Below are 20,997 nucleotides of genomic sequence, written 5' to 3' on the forward strand. Positions count from 1 at the left end.
ATCTAAAATTACAATAAATTTACTATTGACTTTCTTAAGAAAATGAGCTGAAATCCTGAAATGATGACTTCCTTCAATAAATTAAAGACTGCCATTATTAGAGAAAGACAGATATAAACCCCACAATTATGCATTCATTTCTTCCTTACTTCAACAGTAAGTGACATTGCCCATAAGGAACAAACAGCACCTAAATCCACACAAAGAGTTCACCTTAATGAACACAATGCTGTATTGGCTTCTTACTAAATCCTTACTATGCAGACTTTTATGAATCCATTTTGTCTTATAAATCCTGTATCCTGAAGAGCTCAACTGTCTGCTCATGACACCTCACCACAGTCTAGTCAAGGTCAATGATCTGCAACATACAAGAAATAAGGGTGCTCTCATAAACGTGACTGCACAGGAACTCTAGAAAAGCAGTCCAACTGTACCAACCTTCAGGGTGTGCACAATATATAAGCATGGCTTTGTGTGAAAAAAGAGGCTTATGTAATTGCTCTTGAGTTACCATTGCCTGCGGTGAATGTGTTCACTAGTGAGGGAAAGGGAATTACATGTACATCTCGCCAGGTATGCAATTACGTATATGGCAAGAAAGTGTTCTTTCCTACATAAAAGTAAAAAATGAAAACCCACAAAATAATCACATGTGATAATTTGTTGTTATAGCTTCAAAACAGCAAAAAAAAAAGTGACAATGAAGTGACAAGAACAAGCACACAATTTTAACTGGCAGATATAAGAATACCCCACGTAACACAGCTACTGGCAACACTGCCTATAGTACACCGAAGGAGATTATGGTCAACACAAGGACTTACACAGAACAAAACAATTTGCTGCTATTGAAATTCTGTGATAGCAGCCTTCATGGTACTGCCACAAAATGGGCTTATATTGTGATCCATTGGGAAAACACTTTTTTTTAATGTGGACAAAAAACAAAGTCTGAATAAAACTTTATATGATGTCTTGATTCTTAAATTAAAACAAAAAATCATAGTCACTTACAGAAAGTGTTAAATCACAGCAAAGGGCTAATTATACCATACTAACTTCCTTTTGTCTAGTATAAAAGGACATTTTTTTTACTTTGCCTGGCTGAGTGTAATAGCCTATGAATTATGAGATCAAAGCAGCAAACTGTATGTTTTCTAAAGTAAGAGTTTCCTTCACCAAGTTTTACACTTACTACAGCTGAAAGAGCTGTGTGAAGGGATCAGCACTAAACCCAAAGGACAGGCTGTGCACAGCAAGAAAGAGAGCAACTCCCTCGTGCTTTTTGCAGGTCACTACCAAGGACCATGTTAGCAGATCCACACCAGACCCTTAACAGGCAGCTCTGCTGCTACCAGTAATTAGCTTGGACAGCTCTGGCTCCAGGAGTAGCAGCAAGGCTACACCATAATGAGCTCAGCTGGGATTAGCAGGACAGGGCAGGGAACCAAGAGAGCTGAGGCATTCTGCATTGCGTATGTATCACAGAGATCAAACAAGGATGGCTGGCTAGGTTATCCCCTCACCACCTCATTCCAAAAATGAAGCACGGCAGTGTGTAAAATACAGGCTAATGAAGAGCGACACCTCCAACAGATGAGAGCCACATTAATTAACACAATCCCTAGATCATGGAATACAGTTTCTGTTAGTGCTAGCAAACTTGTAACTTGTCACTGATTTAAGGGGGAGAGAGAAGGAAGAAAAAAAAAAAAAGCGCTGATGTTTTCCTTTTCTGCTTTTGGTAGATGCTTTTATAATGGAATTTTGCAAGGAATTCCTCTGGTATGGCCTGTAAGGCACTTCAGAAAAAAACCAGTATGTTTCTTTATTTAAACACCATTTAAGAAACAAACTCACTTCTCAATCAGCAGCTTTTTGTTCTCCCTTTTGAAAAAAGCCAGTTCATTCCACATCACATCACGATCGTCTTGACAAAGCTGACAGGAGCTTGTGTGTTGGTATCTGCTTTTAGTATTTTCAAAGCTGTTTATGAGTTTTAAAAGGTTGTTTGTTTTCAAATATCTAAATGCTTTGGGAGAACCAGAATAAAAGCACCCCTGCTTTCAGAAAATACAGATTTTTCAAGTACAGCATCCATTGAATCTGAATTTTGTATGAAATATACATTCTGAGGCATGAAATCTTAACTGTGGTAATAAAGAGAAGGTCAATTACATAGTTTCAGATAGATATTGAGCTAGTATGACACCATGCCTCCTAGGTGATGTGGCAGAATAGTGTCACCCACATTCTGACAACATTACTTTAAATACTGCTATGGGAAAGAAGAAGTTAAAATCATCACGTAATCTCTTGAAAATTAAGGTAGAGTCATCAGCTCTTCTAACACCCCAGCAAGCCAATCTGGAAGTTGCTACTAATGCCCACTCTAAATCACACTGTTGTTATACAGTTTAATAAAGGAATTAACTATCTATGGACAAGATTATGTATTAAGAAAAAGCATATTGACTTTAGAAGCACAGAAAAATAAAATTATTTAACAGTTTTTCAGTCATTAAAGTATTTTTAGGTATTTTAATAATGCCAAAGATAAAAAATGTATTAAAAAATGCTTTATGGAATCAATTTAAAACTCTGCAATCCAAATTCCTACTGGGCATAGAAATAAACTCTCAGACAATGTGGTAGCCTCCTAAGGCCCCCATCATCTTTGCAGTCACGTACATCAGTGCAAGTTGTATGTACACTGACAGGTGGATTAGGTCCCATCAGCTGCCATCTCAATAACAGATACTAATCTATGAAGAATATGGAGAATGGGGTCCTCCATCACTTACAAAGGATCAGAAATGCCACATAAGAACCTGATACTGACTTCTTAATGCACAATTTACATTACAGCAGCACTATACAGCTTTTTGTGATACCAAAATAACAGGTCTTATTGTTACAGACTGCTTTTATTGGTGTCTTGTCTACTTTCTCTTGTTTAACTGTATTAAAAATGAAAACCAAACCTCCTTTAGTGTGACTTCATACAAATCTAATCTGGTAAGAAAGATTATTGAAACCCTGTTATTTTCAGCTCATCTTAAATAGAGATGAAAAAATTAGATGACTAAGTGAAGACTGAGCATTATATTCTCCCCAATACCTACTTATCCCAAACACATTCATTATAACACAAGCTCGTCTCATTTACTTTAAACAGAAGTCACCTTTGTCTCTCTTTCCCTTTTCTTTTTAATTTTTTTTAAACCATCAGAACCAAAACACTCAGTGCTTCACTGTATATCAAGTTTAAGATTTTAATGTCTTTATCTAGTTCAATTTTTTTTAGCTTGTTAGCTTTGCACTGTCAATGGATATGAAAGCCTGTCTAGGTATAGACACAGAATTAAATAATTTCATTGAATTTAGTAACTATCATCCATAAGTCACTTCCAGATTGCACTAAATTTAAAGCACTGAACTAAAAGAAAAAAAAAATCCATAATTTTCCTTAAAAAACCAAAACCATTTCATTATAATTTGCCTAAAGATATTTGCCATTATGCTTAAGTATTTTAAAAAATGCTCCTGTGCTTCCACGGATGCCTGTAGCAATTTTGTACTTCACCATTGTTTCCATCCACACCTTTTTTTTCCTTTTTTAAAGACAAATCGCTCCTACGTAAATGCTAGTATTTCAAAGCAATGCAAATCTACTAAGACAGGCAATATCATTACTTATATATAAGGAACAGTTTATCATTCACAGTAGGATGCTTTATGTCACCCCAGACTCTGAACAGCTACCAGTTTTGCAGCATTTTCTGTGACTCTCATTTTTCTCTCACTTTCTCAGAGATAAAGTTTGTGTCAAGATTAGTCAGTATTGTTCTAACTGCAAAAATAATTATTTTTAGTAAAACATACAAGTGTTTACTGAGCTGTTAGGTGCATGCTAAAGCCTTGTTAAAGCCACAAGGAAATTACTTCTTTGAAACAGGTCCTGAAAAACAGCGGTGCTTGATAACTGAACTGATAAGAAATGCTTTCATTCCTCCAACTGCATCTGTTTACCAAAGTATCTGTATGCTAAGGACCAAAAAAAAAGAAGAATTTCTGCATAAAATTTTCACTGTTCTGTATAGAGCCTAAGGGAGAATGATATACAGAATGTTCATTATGCAAATTTTATGTGGTAAAGTCTTTCCTCTTTCCATTAATAAAGATATATTACTGCATTTTTTGTAAAAATTATCAGAAATAATTTCTTTTTAAATAATTTAACAGATAAAAACACCTTGCTTTCATGCACATATTATTTTACTTTTCCCCTATAAGGAAGGAGATTTTAGCCTCAGTTAATATATGAATCACTAAATGTTAGAGAGGGTATTATTTCTATATTTTAATGAATAAAACTATTTTTAAAAACTATTTGAAACATAATGAACAACTGCTGTGTTACAGAAAATTAAAAACATACAGTCAACAAAATAAATGAGTGAGGAATCAGACAAACATAAGTAAGCAGTCCTAGCTGACCTTTGTCCAGTACTCAGGCTCTCAAGGAGAGCCTAAATGAAATGAGTCAAGGTGTCAGCTCAATATATTTCCTCTTGGTTTCAACTACAATTTTTCTCACATAGGGGTAAGCTATGTATTATGCTGTAACAAAAGATAGTCTTGATCACCACCCAGTAGCTTCTTCCTTCAAATCACATTCTCTTTTGAATACCCTTGTAATACTTCTGTTCAGATTTCTTGGGTAAGGAAAATGTTTTTAATGAGCTGTGTAACTTACCTGCTATTGCCCTCTTCCCACTGCTTTAATTGCTCTTTTAGCGCTCTGTAGTTGGTCTGAAACATCTGCAGCCTTTCTCCGTGGTTTCCATAGGCTGCTCTTAGCTCATAAGATTCTGGAGACTGTATGAAACCAGAAAAACAAAATCAGAGTTGGACAAAATATAAGAGAGTGTTACACAGATCAAATGAAAGGAAAGTTCTCTTTTATCAACTACTGTGAGACTCAGAAATTGAAATAGAAAGATCAGGACTCACAGTCCTTGAGGTCAAACTTTTCTTATTACTACTTTGGAAGAGTCTGCTGATTTGGCAATTCACTTAAATACTATTTTCATGCTGCTGAAAATTTTAAAAATTTACTACCAAAACGGCAGCTTTTATCTGGTGAATGCATAAGCCTAATACATTTAAAAACACATAGACTGAAAAAGGACTGTTGGCACTGTTTTTCATTCAAACTACTTTCTTTCCTTTTTTTTCCAATGGAAAACTGTTCTATGTATTTTCAAGGGAAATACCGGCCACATGAAAAAAAAATTACATTTAAATGGCTTCAGGATTTCCACACGTAGTAAGCTGTTTCTGTAAATATATATATATACACCTGCAACACCCAAACTTTGTCCTCTAGTAATGCAGCAAACAAGAAATAAAAACATTTTTTACAATATCTTTTATATAATCAAAACCATACAAAAAAAGTACAGAACAAAAATTAAAATACACCATGATTATTATTACAGGATAACATCATGTAAGCTTAGACCCAGACTTTTCTAAATGACAATACAGTCCTCTGGAAAAAAAAATAACATTAAGAAGAAGCATTTAACACTATAAAGCAAGTCAAACTTCTCTACACTAGTAAAGAATTCACCAGCAAAGAATTCATTATGCTGTAGCAAAATTTGCAATCAGAGCTTCATTTTCAGTTCAATGGGAGCTCTGCTTGTACAGCAACTACAGAACTAAATAAATCAGAATACCTTATTGGCAAGTATTTACACCGCTTATATGCAAGGAGGACTTTTCAGCATTAGTCAATAAATTAGACAAACCAATAGTCAGAGCTGCAAACAATAAAAATTGCATCTCATTATGAAAACATGGCAAGGGTTTCTAGAGTACTCATAACTACGAAATACCTATACTAAGCTTGGCTTATCAAATGTAGCCCAGCTTTCAGGACCCACAAAGTTGAAAGACACCAGCTTAAGTTTCAAATGGTACTATATACATAATTCCAGAAGTTTTCTGGAAGTGACTTAGGAAACAAAAAAAGATTTAGGAACACAATCAAGTCCAAAGTGACCCTACTACCAAATACTTTCCCAAAGTCGTGGTGATAGGTTTTTTTTTTCCTGAAACAACCTCTAAACCAAATACATTTCTAAATTTTGAATTGTTAAAAAGTACTTTTGACTGGGTTGAAGTGAACTCATGTAAATACCACAATGATATTAAAAACAACCACATAAAGCACATAAATCTTAGACTAAGAACATAGAGATCATTACCAAGCTTTGCAAGAGGAAATTTTCACAAGAATACAATTACAGATGTTGTGTTTTCAAGAGAAGTTCATGAAACAACTGTTCTGAGATTGTTTGATATTGTTAGCAAAAACTGGTCAAGTCGGGCAGGGCACTAGAAAATAATGTCTTCAATATAAATCCTGAGAAGCTTATTAGTATCAATGCCCTTTCAGAGATGAAACCAACTGTAGAATTTGGCCTTTCCTATTAATGAATCTGCATTTTTCATTATTGCTTACCTGTTCTATTATCCATTCTGTTACAGTTATTGCTTTCCCTTATCACTTGCTCTGCTCTTGCAGAAATAGAAATTAGACAATTAACTGCCCTAATCACTCTCTCTATTGAATTAGGCACTTCAGGATTTAAAATATTCACTGAAATTTCCATAATCTGTTAGATTAATCTCTGTCTGAATTATGTTATATTTCATAACTAAACTGTCTTGTACACAGTTTTGTATACATTCATGGACATGGGACAGAACAACCATCTCTCGCAGTGCTGGACCTCCAGATTATTCTCCAGGTGTACCCTGTCATCCTTTATTCCCATGCAATAATGAATAACACGAAGTTCAACCTGCAGGAGGAAAAACCCCACTACCTATGCCTTTTTTTCTTTTGGCAGGCTGCTCAGACAAGTCAAAATATTCTAATCACTAATGCAAATTTTTATTGAAATTGACCTTCTATTACTGTAAAAACTACACTGATTCAATTATTTGACTATGCTTAGGCTTTCAAGAACTGAGGCCCCTAATAGTTACAAAACCAGTTTTTTTCACAAACAGTTATGTGGATAAAATGCAATATTCATCTATTTTCAGCATCCGAACACTATACATGGAATAGGACTACATATGAAATCTGAGGTAAATGTGAGTGTGGTCTTGCTAATACAAACAAGTATTAAGATGGCCCTGAAGACTGGTGTGCAAATGCTAATTTGATTTACCTCCAAAAACTTTAGAGCCTAAAAAGGATGAGAAAACTCAAAGAGAAGAGCTCCTCTTGGTTTTGAGACTTTTCCCGTTAAAGCCAAGATTATCTCCTCTAGGCTACACCAGTGACCACAGCTCTTGAAGCAATACAGTAGAAGATCAACATACTCTTAGTTTGTATCAAATACCTACTTCTCAACAACCAAACTCTTACCCACTTCTTAAAGACCCACAGTAGACTGAAGTTTTGTACCAATCTAAGTAGCAGATTGATAATTTGTTATTTAAAAACAAAAAAATTACTCTTATTCATTTTGACATTCTCTTCTGTAACCAAGGGTGCAATCAGGCATGCTCTGTTACTTTTTAGTATCCCAGAAACAAAGCCAATTCTGTGTAAAAACTCTGAATCTTAAATGATCACCCCATTTATACTAGCAATGAAGATACTAAGAGCCAGCTTTTCTTGCTGAGAAATGAGTCAGCTGAGACAACGGGAAAAACCTGTGAATGGGACCTTAACCTTTTCTGCTCCTTTGCAATACTGATTGAGGCATTCCTGAAAACCCCAAAAATAGAGCTGTTCTTTTTTTTTTATTTTCACCAATTTTTTGAAAGTACTAATGTATAAAGTCACCATTTCATGTTCCAGACATGCATTAGTGTGTGTATTGACAGAGCAACCATTTCTCTGAGCAAGAAAATTTCAAGTAATCATATAGATAATACTTCGTTTGAAGAGGCAATAATGCAAGGACCAGTTTTGAAAATGTGGGTCAAATCCATTTTTTGTTGCTAGAAACAATGCCTGAGAGAAGGCTAGCATTAAGAAATCACAGACTAGCAACTTAAATGTTCTGACATTAACTTTATGTAGCTTAGTTCACTGTCATGCTGGCAGTAGCCTCATTGAAATATGAATGTAGTGCCACAACAGTGTTTTGTATGATGACCTGGGCCTCTACAGCTTCTTTTCAAACCATTAAAGCATTCTGCAAAAGAAGCCAAATAGATTGTTAAGAGAAAATGCAAGAAGTTAATGTGTTCCCTTTCAAGGGGAGATTTAGCCCTTAAAGACATCATGGATGTCTGTGATAGAGATCCCACACCTGTAACATCAAGAACCTGCACAGATTTTTAAATTATACTTTAAGATTAAATAGAAGATAAGTAAAGGCAGTATGGTGAATGGTACAAATCATGATATGAGGTAATGCACAGACAGCTGTTTCTCTTCTGCATCTGCTTTCCTTCACTCCTCTTTCCAGAAGAAATGTGTAGCTCTCTATCATTTAAGGCAATAGCCATAGACACTGAACTGTGTTTTGCTTCCAAGAGCAAAACAGCTGTAGCCTACAGTTCCAGAATAATCTGTAGCATCAGTGTCAGGCAGGCCAACTAAGAGTAATGAACAGAAAGCCTCCCAAAGGCCAATTCTCAGATTTATCTGGTGGGACATGTCTTAGAATTTTCAACAGAGGGAAAAAACAAAACAAAGTTAATTTTCTGTCTCCCAGGAAAAAGACAGCCTGGAAGACTGAAATTGAAGTCTAAATAACCTCTCCTGGTCATATACTCTACATGTTAAGAAAATGCTTTAAATTCTCCCAAGTACATAGATGGATCAACTGTGACACTTCGCTGAAATATACTTCCAACTTATAGTTTTTCTAAAATTAACTCATCACTATGGTTGGTAGAGCTTCCAATTTTTTTCACTCACATAACTTTTATTATAGGATGTTTAATACAACGAATTCTCCTTTAGGCTACACATACTTGAAGATATCTTTCAAATTACATAACTGAACAACAATAAGCAACACAAAAAAGAGAAGAAGGTGAGGGAGGAAAATGAGGAGAGAAAAGAAGAGGATGAATTTTTAAGTGTTTAAGAAAATATGACTCAGGGTTTGCATTTTGCATTCAGAGGTGCAATTTCAAACCAATAGTTTGTTCAAAAGGTACTGTATCTCTGTAGCAAAATGCCAAACCAAAAAAAACACAGCTACAAAAATCTGTGGAACTGGAACAAAATGAGCAATTGTAAAACAAGCTCAATTAAGATTTTCTATGAAGGGGTGGAGCGAGGGGGATTGTCATTGTTTTTTTAAACAGCATCTTTCAGACCAGCAACTAACGGACCCACAACTTATACAATTTCCAAGGGTCTTTTTTAAGTTACTGACTTCAGCATTTTAAAGTGTGGGTACAGAAAAGTCTTTGTACTTTCAGTGCTTCTACTTTCTGATTTACTTCATATGAACACAAAAATTTCTCAGAATATATATACCCAAACACAAACTTTGAAAATGTATTTAACAAGTATGTGTTATTGATGACAGCTCAATTAAGCTTCCACAGGACTGCAAGATTACTCACACTGTAAAGCAAAAAGGTAAACTAATGGAGAGTGCTCTCTGATCCGAAGAGACTTACAGTCCATAAAAATATGTGTATTTTTAATTTTTAAAATGTCTGTTTGTTTTGGTATATCTTTATCTATGCAAGCTTATAGCTAGCAGGCTTTTAATTTATTTTTATTTAATGTTCACCTTTAGCTGTAGTGTCTTCTCTAAGTTTTCAATCTTCCTTTCAGCTATTTTAAGCTTCTTTAGTTCCTCTGACTCTCTAAAAGAGCTCTTTGGGGACAGAGACCTTGAACGTTTCACAGGTGGTTTCTGGAGAATAAAACAAGGACATGGTTGAACTAGTTGGAACACCGGATTATGAAAGACATGCAGAATTAAAGAAGAAGTAATTTTGAATACTAATAATGAATTATAAAAAAAAAATCTGCATGGAATACCAGAGAAATAACAAGCAGAATTACCACAGCGCTACCACTAAAGGTTTCTCTGTGACTCGTTAATGAGAATATTCATTTACATTTACATTGTTTCTTTCAGAATAATGATGTCCCATTAGGGAAGACTAAAGGGTTATAGACTCAGAAATGCAAGAAACCTCATTACAAAGGAGGGGATAGAGGCTGGTCTAATTGCTCTATAAGGGTCCAAGGTTACACTTGATAGGACAACCAGAAACAAGAGGGAAAGGATTTTTTTCCCTTTGAAATAGTTTAACACACTGTGAAGTTGAAGGAACAATATGCTTGAGGAATATAAATACAACAGACAGTAGATCTTATACCATAATGACCATATGGTCATTAACTATAATGTGACTAACTAGAGACAAGAATATGTGTTTATATTATGTACAGCTTCATACAGCAATCTGGAGAAAGAGTATGTGAAAGTAACACTTAAACTGGGCAGCCTTCTTGTTCACTCTATGTCATATGTCCTTATGGCAGAGAAAGAAAGGCCTCATAAAATTAGACTTTCAGATTTTTGGAATAACTTGGGTTAAGAACAGTGAAATACCAACACACACTTAATGCCAATCAGATAAAATATCGTTGTGCCAACACATAAAGTCAAACAGAAACTTAGGTAAATTGTGATTATTCCTGTTGCATTATGCCACTTTCTCTGTGAAAACACTGATAGACAATAAAAGAAATTAGGGATATATTCTTCTTCAATACTGTAGATATCAATATTTTCACTAGTCCATTAAATTAATTTAATCTTGAAGAGTATCTTAATTAGCAACTGACATTTTTTTCTTTGACCACTACCTTCCAGCATGAAATATTTATAAGACATCATATACCACATTTTCATTTTAAATAGTATGGGTTTCCAAAAAAAAGAAAAAAAAATCTGTCACGAAATATCAGAGAACAGTAGCATCTCGTATTTATATTTATATTTATATTTATATTTATATTTATATTTATATTTATATTTATATTTATATTTATATTTATATTTATATTTATATTTATATTTATGAATGTAAATATTTCCAATGTGGTTTTGTCATTTGATTTCACGATTCTTTTGCTTACAACACATACCTGAAACAGACATAAGAAAGTCCAACAAACAACCAAGCAAAATTTATTAGAAAAAGTGTTACACCCTCACAAAAAAAAACCTCAACCAAAACCAAAACTAATCCAAACAAACAAAAAAAACCCAACAACCCAAAAAACAAAACAGGCCAAAACCAAAAAAACCCCCAAGAATAAACCAAACCAAAACAACCCCCCCCGCCTCAAAAAAAAAAAACAAAACAACAAAACCAAACCAGAACTAACATCTGGAAAGGATTTTAGTACATTTAAAATCCAAATACTAAAAAATATAATAATCTTCAGAGTCCCCGATTTTGTAAATAAAATGAAGAGCTTTAAAAAAAAAGCAACCAAAACCCAACCCTCCTATCCTCTACATTACTTAATCATTATATACAGTCATATTATACATGACTGTACTATGCATTATTTTTCAATAATTGCTTTCTAGGTAAACTTTATGCTGGTATAGAGAAAATATACACAGTTTCTCTGAAATCAGATATAGAAGGTCAAAGCACTCTGCTTGCTGCCAAAGTGAAGGACAACAAAGGAAAAGGAGATCAACCAGCACCAGGCTCTTAAGAATTAATAGGTAGAGAAAACCTGAGAAGGAGCAGAGAAAAGAGAAAAAAAATACCAAAAAAGATAAAATTCACTGTCTTGCTAGTCTAGTCACAGCTGATCAGATACGAGTATATAAGAATTTTTTATACATATATATATGTATAGATAGATATATATATTATACACACTCAGAGTTTATATATAGCTACCTTGGAATGTGCTAGAGCTAAGGTACATAAAAAACATCGAGAAAACTTTTAACTACTTATGGATATGGAAATGATTCCCTGTGACAATGAATGGGATTGGTGATATGTATTCTATAACTTTCACCTTTTTAGTGATCAGACTAAAGGTCTGTGGAGAAAGGACACTGGATCTGGGCTTTACAGTTGCACATAGGTAGTTTGAACTCAATCTCTGCTAAGGAGGTAAAGAGTTCTATCAAGACGAAGAAGACTGTTTAGTAAAATACACTATAATTGGATTGCCTTGGGCTGCTGCAAAACTCAGTTTGAAAGATGGCATCTGTAAAAATCTTCTCACAAGTGCAAACTTTACTGCTCTTGCTGCCATCAAATATAAACATTAAATGTTTTATTCAGTCCTCATATTCTACAGAAAAATTTTGTCATACCTCTATTAAATATATACAAAAATATATATAATGTTTCAAAATGTAATGTTTCAAAAATTTTCTACATGTTTAGGAGTAAAAAACCCCTCCACTTTTGTCAGTGAAGACTGTTTATCCAAGTCAGGAAAGGAATCCAGATCAGAATATTTTTCATTGAATGTTTCTTAAACATTTTTACTGAAGACTAAACCAAATAGCAGAAAACCAGAAATGAACAGAGTTTCTATTATATAATAGATATGAAATTTAATGACAGAAGATTTAGCATAAAGAAATAGCAGTGGATGGGACACACATTAACTGATAATGGAGGCACACAAGCAGAAAAAGAAAATATGCCTATTTCTAGACAACCTTCTATTACCTGTCTGCACAATGAAAGACATCATGGGACAAAACTGCAAATAGCCATGTTCTTGAATTCAACAGGTTTCATGTTGAATTAAGTGCCAAAACAAGCCAAATAAAACAAACAAACAATGAAAACCATAAAATAACCAACAAAAAATAAAAAAACAAAAAGAACTCCACCAACAAAAAAACCCCAAAACCCTTCCCTACTTTCAAACCAAAGTAGGGAAGTCAGAACTCCTCCTGAAAAGTCTTAGGAACACTTTTTCTTTACAGGCTTTATATCAATGACTGCCAAGATACAGCTCGGAGGACAGTGGGCAGAAATCGTAATGTTTTTATCAATTGAAGAAACAGAAACATTGTTGAGGCTGAACCCAAGACTGACCAGATAGATGTGGGGGTTTTTAGAAAGAAAAATGCTAAATTCTTGATTCACTATGTTTCAACAGGAACTTTACTATCACTGCAGGTTAACACATGTCTTTCAGTATCTTGATACTATAGACCTAGAAGAATGACCTATAAGTCTTCAAACACAACAGCACACAACTACACCACTTTTCACATAGACAGGACTATGATTGTTTCAACTGCCTCTAAATACACACTTAATATCATGAAACAGGACATCACAACCACATTTAACAAAGCTTTTAAATGCCTCTCAAAGAATAAGTTGTTTCTATTCCTCAGTACAGCTGTAGCCAAGAGATGTGGATATCTGCAATTCACAAAGAAACCAACACAAGGCTATAGATGTATCTATGCTGTTGCATATGTAAACACAGCCAGAAGCATGCAGTCGTGTGGCCATACATCTCAATTTACCGCCAAGTTTCTGTTTGTACCAGGCTCTTCTTTTCAACACCTTTCCAACTATTCCTTCTTTCAAAGCCTTTGAAACCTTTTTAGAGCAGTAAGTCATCAGAGCAGTGTCATTCTGATCAGAAGTGATTCCATGCTTATTTGTTCTTTGTATCCTGGGAATGTATATATGGGGGAATGAAGGACAGCACAATAGTCTTTGTAAAGTCAAAAGAATCATCTTTTTAAAACAAACATTGAATATCCCACATACTCTTTCTGTGAAATCATGCGCTAATGACTTCTGATTTTGTCATAAAAGGCTGAAAAACAAGGGAATGAGAAGATAGTAAAAGGAAAAAGGGTAAAGTACTAGCACAGCAATACTACCTTCTCCATTTTAGAAAATTCACAGTATTTCCACAATTTCACTTACTGTGTTGCCTTACATACAAAGGAGTTAACAATTGAGTTCCCAAAAGTTTTAATAGAGACTTGTGCGCTCTTGTGAAAAAGTGGACATATCAAACAGCCTTGACTATTTAAAGAGCATAACTCAGACCTACATATCAAAACAGGAAGAGATTTTCTACAATAGATTTTAAAATTCGTATTTAGTTTTACTCAAGGAAGGCAGTGTAATTGCTTTATTTTGACACAGCTCATGACAAACACAGCAGTCTCATTTACTTTCCCCTGAGGAAACAGAAAAAGACATTGTCAGGGGGCTAACCTTGGCAAAGGGTCAAACACCCACTCAACTGTTCTCCCAGTTTCCTTCCCCACTAGGACAGGAGAAAACAGGATGATAAAGCTGGTGGGTTTACCACTCAGCATCATGGACTGACTCGACTTGAAGAAAATTTATTTAAGCTACTGCCTCTTAGAATATATTTAGGTTGTAAGAAATAAAGAAAAAAAAATCAATGAACACTGCCTTCCCTACCCAAAAGAAGCTCCCAGCTTCCCAGGCAAAACTTCATTCCATAGCTCCTGACTCTTTTACCACCTGCTGAACCATGCAGGCAGAAGGTTTACAATCAATGCTTAACAGCTCCCATTGGGCCATTCTTTCCTCCTCACACTTTTCTCCTACTCCGGCACAGGGCCTCACAGGCTGGAGTCCTCCAGGATAAACCTTTTCCAGAGCAGGTCTTCAATGGACCATAGCTCATGTAAGGGAGGAACCTGCTTCAGTACCTACTCCCCTCCAGAAGCTGTGATTTCTATGAGCAAACATCCACTTGCTCTGGGCTCCTCCACAAGCTATATTTTTGACATCTGCTCCACAGTGATCCTCTCCCTGGGCTGTAGAGAAATACCTGTTTCCAGCACAAGAAGCAAACCCTCCCTCTCCTCCTTCCTGACCATTTGTCAGGCTGTTTCTTACCTTTTGTTCTTCAGTCTGTACTGCCTGTGTAGCATTTTGTTTTTTCTTAAGCACATTTTCACAGAAATGCCCACCACATGCTCCTGAAAAAATGTTCTAAAGCGTGTCTTTTCCCAAAACTAACATACAGTACAGATCATTAAGAAAGAACAAGCTATACATTTTTTAAAGAAAATGTGATGAGATACCATATTCGGATAAACTAGAAGATTTCAGAGGAAGTGGACATGATGGTCCACACTAGTGAATTATTTATACCATTCAAAATCACATTCACCTTTGCAACCTTGTTAACAGTTTCCCATACTCTATACAATCACAATAAATAATAGATGAGGAAGAGTCTGAACACAATGAAAAGCATCATGATTTCAGCTAATTTAATAGATCCATTTAATAATGGAATTATTTACAAGAGTCACTCATTTACTATAGCTCATAGGTGTTGTTATTGTTATTTAATGCCTAAATCAAACAGTGAGACTCCACAAAAGAGGCAATTCAGCACCATACAAAGCTGAAAGTATAAGCTTCAAAGGATATTGTTGTCATTCTTCCTAGAAAAAAATACTATATTCCACTCCAGAAGTCAAGAATTTGGGAAAAAATATTTTTCATTTAAAAAATCATAAAAATAACCATTTATATTTGTCTCACTTTCCTTACAGTGAAAGATGGTCATTCTAATAAACACAACAAAATATCTGATAAATATTCATTTTAGCAAACCTACAAAGAATTTATCCTGCAAATAGTTCATTTAATTAAGAATCCCTTATTCAGTATTTAATAAGGTAAAACCTTCTACTCCCAACAGCTATTTTAACAAGTCTTTGGCAGATAACACAGGAACTATTCAAACAAGCTTCCAGAATTATAAGCAGTGTCAACAGATATTAAAATTATTATCTGGGCCCTTGAGCAAAAACGTTTGGCTTCACCAGCCTGACTTACACACAAATACACCAGACAATAAAACTACCCTACCTCGTGCTTTCTTCCAGTCCTTATATTGTTGCTTTCCAGAGTATCTGCAGTGTACAAATTATGCTCTGCTAGGTTAGGATCCCCTTCCTTCAATTTTTTCTGTAAAAGCTCCATTTCAGATTCTTGCACTGTAATATAGTCCTCTAGCTCACTTAAAGAAGGCTGTTGAAATACCTAGAAAATGACAGTAGAGGTATACTACATTGTTAACAAAAAAAATCAGATGCGTAACACACCATTTACTTAAAACTGCCTAGAGAAATATATTAGCAATATTACAGAAACATGTAAAAGCTGCAAATAATTCTGCTCTCATAAATTACCCATGAATGCATAATCAAAACCAGATCTCAAAATATTAAGGAAACATTTTTAGACCACCACCCTCTTTTCTAAATCTAAATGTATGTTCTTAACAATGGCTGTTTTATACAGACATTTCTTCTGCATTTATTAGACAGTAATTATTAGACAGTAATTTGTATGTCACATGCTATTAAATTTCTTGACAGAGTATTGCACCTTCTGGACTTGTTTCTAGTGAAATTTCAAGTTTTAAGTATCACTGGCCAAACAAAAAAACCTTAACTGCATATTCTGGAACTAAACATATTGTTAGTTAAGAACTGCCTCAGAAAAGTACTTTTTTACTGTAAATCTAAAACTTGTATCCATAACATCCTTAAAGAGCACAAGTGTTGTGGTCAAACTGAAAACTTAAAGGAAAAAATAGACTCTAGCTCACAGTGTTGCTCAAGGTTGGTACTTTATTTGTTAAACTGTTGAATTCCAGGACCTTTCCTAGCTATCAATCCACGTGCAGCAATTCCTTGGCACAATGCAAGGCTCCTGCACAGTGATCAACTTACCTAGCTACCAAACCTTTTCAGAGAGGACACATTTCAGTGGTAGCAGCTCCTGTAAGTTATAACCCTGATATTCAGTAGCGGACTCATGTATGCATGACCAAGAGTGGTCAAGCTAGCATGGCTTGACAACTGACTCCTGGTCAGTTGAGTTTTCATTACCAGGTGTGATCACACCCCACCCTGTAACAACCACTGGGCAAAACTTTCTTTCTTAGTGTAACTAGCAGCAATATGCCTGTTGAGTCACCTTACGGCAATCATAAAATGAAATGCCGCCTCCTCCTCAGTGCCATAAGGCTGGGGACAGATATTCATCTTTTAACAGCTGTGCCAGAGAAAGATGATATAATTCCCACATGGCCAATGCATCCAGGTAGCTGGAGGTTAACACCTCAGTGCCATTGCTGGAGAAGGAATGACAGCCTGCCTAACTGATTGCATAACTAAAAGGGGTGGGTAGATTAAAAGCCAATGGAAATGGCTTGAGCTGACCTTGGACTGCATTGATGAGGGGAAACTCATAAAACTCTATTGCCAGTGGTGTTCTGACAGCAATGATGAGCAGCTGGCAAGCAGTGAGTTCTTCAATCAACAAACTTGATCCAGAAGACACGCTCTTAAGACTAACTAGAAGTTTTATTTTATCTCTTATTAACAAGATCCTGACAACATTATTTGCTTTCAACTGTGCATATTCTTAAGACAAATACTCATTTCAATAGAGAAGATATTATTTGGTACAATCATCACGTGGCACTTTGCTCTCAAACACTGGTGCTCCCTACATAAAAAAAGTCAGGAATACTGACAAAAATTACAAAAAGCAGTGTAAAAAAAAGGTTAAGTAAATGAATCTCCAAATTCATGCCAATCAAGAAGTGAAGTGGTCCAAAGTTGATTAAAATCAATCAAGCACCTTAGTAAGCTTAGTAATTGTCAGAAACAGACAAATAGGCACAGACATTTTATTTATGCAGAGTATGCTTTTCATAAAGCCTAAGATAAACTCATTATTTCAACAAATAAATTACAAATTAAAGATATTGACCACTTTTTTTAGAAAAACCTCAACTCTTCATATAGAAAGTATAAGACATTTGTCAGACAGTAAAAGTTGCCTGTGATTTTGCTGACTGCTCCTTAAATAAATTCTGTTCCTCATTTTGCATAGTTTAGGCCATACGTAGTTGCAAACAGATGCCATTACTACCTATGATCAGTAAAATGCCTGTTTATAACCACTAGCTCATGAACACACAGGGAAAAAGAAAGAAAAACAAGAAAATGAGAAGTATGAGAAGTACCTATGATCAGTAAAATGCCTGTTTATAACCACTAGCTCATGAACACACAGGGAAAAAGAAAGAAAAACAAGAAAATGAGAAGTAGACAAGCCATGCAATCAAAAGAATGCTTTAAAGAAAACTGGACTTCATGTTTGTTTGAACAAAACCTGAGCATTATATAAAAATGCAAAAAATCCAACAAAACCAAGAAGACAGAAATAGTGTCAGTAGATAAGGGAAATGTAGTTGCACTCAGGTTCTGGAATTTATTTTATTACTTGAATTTTACTCTTTTTACAAAAGAGAAATACACCTACCAACTTGACACACACATCTTACTGATTTCTCAGATGCATGTAAAAAAAGAGCTCCATGTGAAACACAAGCTTTAAAACTGTATTAGTAACTCAAAAAAGAGTCAACAACTTCAATCTGTTACAACAATTTAAATTCACATTCCTGTTACTTTAAAAAGTCTACACCTGTTAAGTGCTCATAGAATTATTTAACTTTAAAAGGACCTTTATATCCTTGAGTCCAGCTTCTGCTGCTGACTTTTAAGCCGTAAGAGTTACAGAATGTCACTAATTATTAACTTCTTATTGTATCACTACTTTTTATTTTCTTGTGTAAAAAAATAAATACTGAGTACTTTAAAACATAACTCCATTTAAATTGACTCCATCAGTCACAGATTACATCAAAACCTGCTCCGCTTTGTCATGCAGGTTCTGCTGTTGACTTTAGTATGACCAATTTATGAAAAGTATTATTCTTTATTTGCTTTGAGGCTATTTTTCTACTCTTCTTCCAAAAGAGATCCCTAGAAATTGCCATGCTGTGATACTTATTTAAAATAAAATTCCATAAAGTATTTTTATGGTAAATTTATCTTATTTTCTAATAAAACCCTTACAGTCTCTGTCCACATGGCTATGCAGACATATTTCTTGGAAAACTAAATCAAACAAATCAAGTCATAGATCTTAACTAACACCTCCAAAATGCCTATGCTTTCACCTTAAAATATTCAGTAGATTGTTGTTAACAAAACACACTTACCTATAGAATTTGGGTCTACGATATCCTCAAAACCTCCTCATTTTTAAGTATACTTGTGGAATTTTTTCAGCTTCAGAAATTCTAAGAACCAAGATGTAATTGATTAAGTAAATTTAAAAACAAAAGTTTTGCTTATCAGTGGACTCCAACTCAAAAGGAGTTTGGTATAATTTTCTGTTAAACTTTATATATCTTTGAAAAACTGAGAAATATTCTTTTAATTTTCCTAGCCTAAAGACTTTTTTTATTCAAATATAAGAGAAGGTTGAACATTAATATTTTAGACAAGAAAGAAGACCTTCCCAAGACAGAAAGCTGGGTGAAACTTCTCTCGCTGGTGTTTTGGTTTAGGTTCATGTCAATTTATTACTTCCAGAATTCTGTGGTCCAAGTATCTTCGGATAAGAGAAAAAAATTCTTAAAAATTATTAAACCCAAATTATTTAGTGAAAATATTTGGTTACTATGAGAACAACCAACTTCTTCTATATAAACACATGACTATCAGCAAACTAGAATTTGAAGACCGATGCATGCAGAAAGAGTGACATTTTTACAAGGGCAAGCAGTGACAGGACAAGGGACAATGCCTTCAAACTTGGGGAGTTTGAAAGAGGGGAGACTTAAATCAGACATTATGATGAAATTCTTTACTGTATGGGTGCTGATGCACCGGAACAGGTTGCCCAGAGGACCTGTGGATGCCCCACCCCCAGCAGTGTTCAAGGCCAGGTTGGATGGGGCTTGGAGCAACCTGCTCTAGTGGGAGGTGTCCCTGCCCATGGTCACAGTGGGGTGAAACTAGGTGATCTTTAGGTTCCTTCCGAGACAGGCCATTCTATGATTCTATGAAATGCAACTCCATCAGATTCTCAAAAAGAGATATGACCTTTTCTTGGATTTTCACTTTTTACATCTAAACTCTTATTGGTAATCTAAGAACTAAGGAAGTATTACAAATACTAAGTCCAAAAAGGCAAATAATTTGGGCTATAATGGAACAACAACTTTAAAATCCTAACACTATCCGAAGAAAAAAGCAGAATAGTGCTTTCAAGGCTACATAAATCAGTCAACATCCAAGGTTGTTATGAAGGATGGAGTCCAGTTTCATAGTAAAAATCAGAAATCTGCAATCCAGAAAATTGCAGTCTGAGAGGCAGCGCTAGGTTCTTCAACAGTTTCTGCCTTAAAATTATCATTTTTCATATTACAAACTGAAAAAGTGACTCACAGAGTAACTCAACAGAGAAGTCCATGTAGTTCACTTATAAGCCTATTCTGAATCCTATATATATAAAAAGCTTTCTCTTAGGTTTAAGTATCTTAGATTCGAGTCCTACTGTATTACAAGGATCAGCTTAATAGAGCAATGGCGTCCTCTTTCACACAGCAAAATCAGTTTACACCACGTGCTATTTTACGAAAGATTATGTGTCTACTCTGATACTGAAACTTCCCCTAGAGGCAAAATATATAGTCCAAATAAATGTCAGAACTTGTATTTATGTTTTAAACGACAAATATGAGCCAAAAAATATTTATTTCTATCAAGTAGATATCTCAGTACTCTTACATGTCTTTTCACAGTGAGACTCCAGTGATGGTTTTCTGGATGCATTAATCAAGCTGAAGCACAAGCACCATTTGGCAAGAAACCTGTAGTATATGGGAAACCATCCACTGTACTTACAGAAGGGAATCCAATACCATTGTTGTTACCTATTAAAAGTAGTACAAACAACATGGAAAAAGTACAGCTATGCTCCACTATATTTCTATATTTCTGCATGACTTTTCTACACTGGCAAAAGAGAGCAGGTATCAAAGGAATGGATATCTAAGAGCTTCAGGACTAATTACACAGCCTA

General features: G+C 34.9%; 1 protein-coding gene across 1 annotated transcript in view; it reads right to left on the minus strand.

Moving 5' to 3' along the window:
- Window positions 1-20,997, minus strand: part of CNTLN (centlein) — a 176,997-nt gene that overhangs the window by 83,606 nt on the left and 72,394 nt on the right. The window contains 4 exon segments of the mRNA XM_066569755.1: window positions 1,864-1,989; window positions 4,763-4,884; window positions 9,798-9,923; window positions 15,910-16,083. Of these exon segments, the coding sequence (XP_066425852.1) occupies window positions 1,864-1,989; window positions 4,763-4,884; window positions 9,798-9,923; window positions 15,910-16,083 (548 nt within the window).

The sequence above is a fragment of the Molothrus aeneus genome, chromosome Z, assembly GCF_037042795.1.
Source record: "Molothrus aeneus isolate 106 chromosome Z, BPBGC_Maene_1.0, whole genome shotgun sequence".
NCBI classification, from domain to species: domain Eukaryota; kingdom Metazoa; phylum Chordata; class Aves; order Passeriformes; family Icteridae; genus Molothrus; species Molothrus aeneus.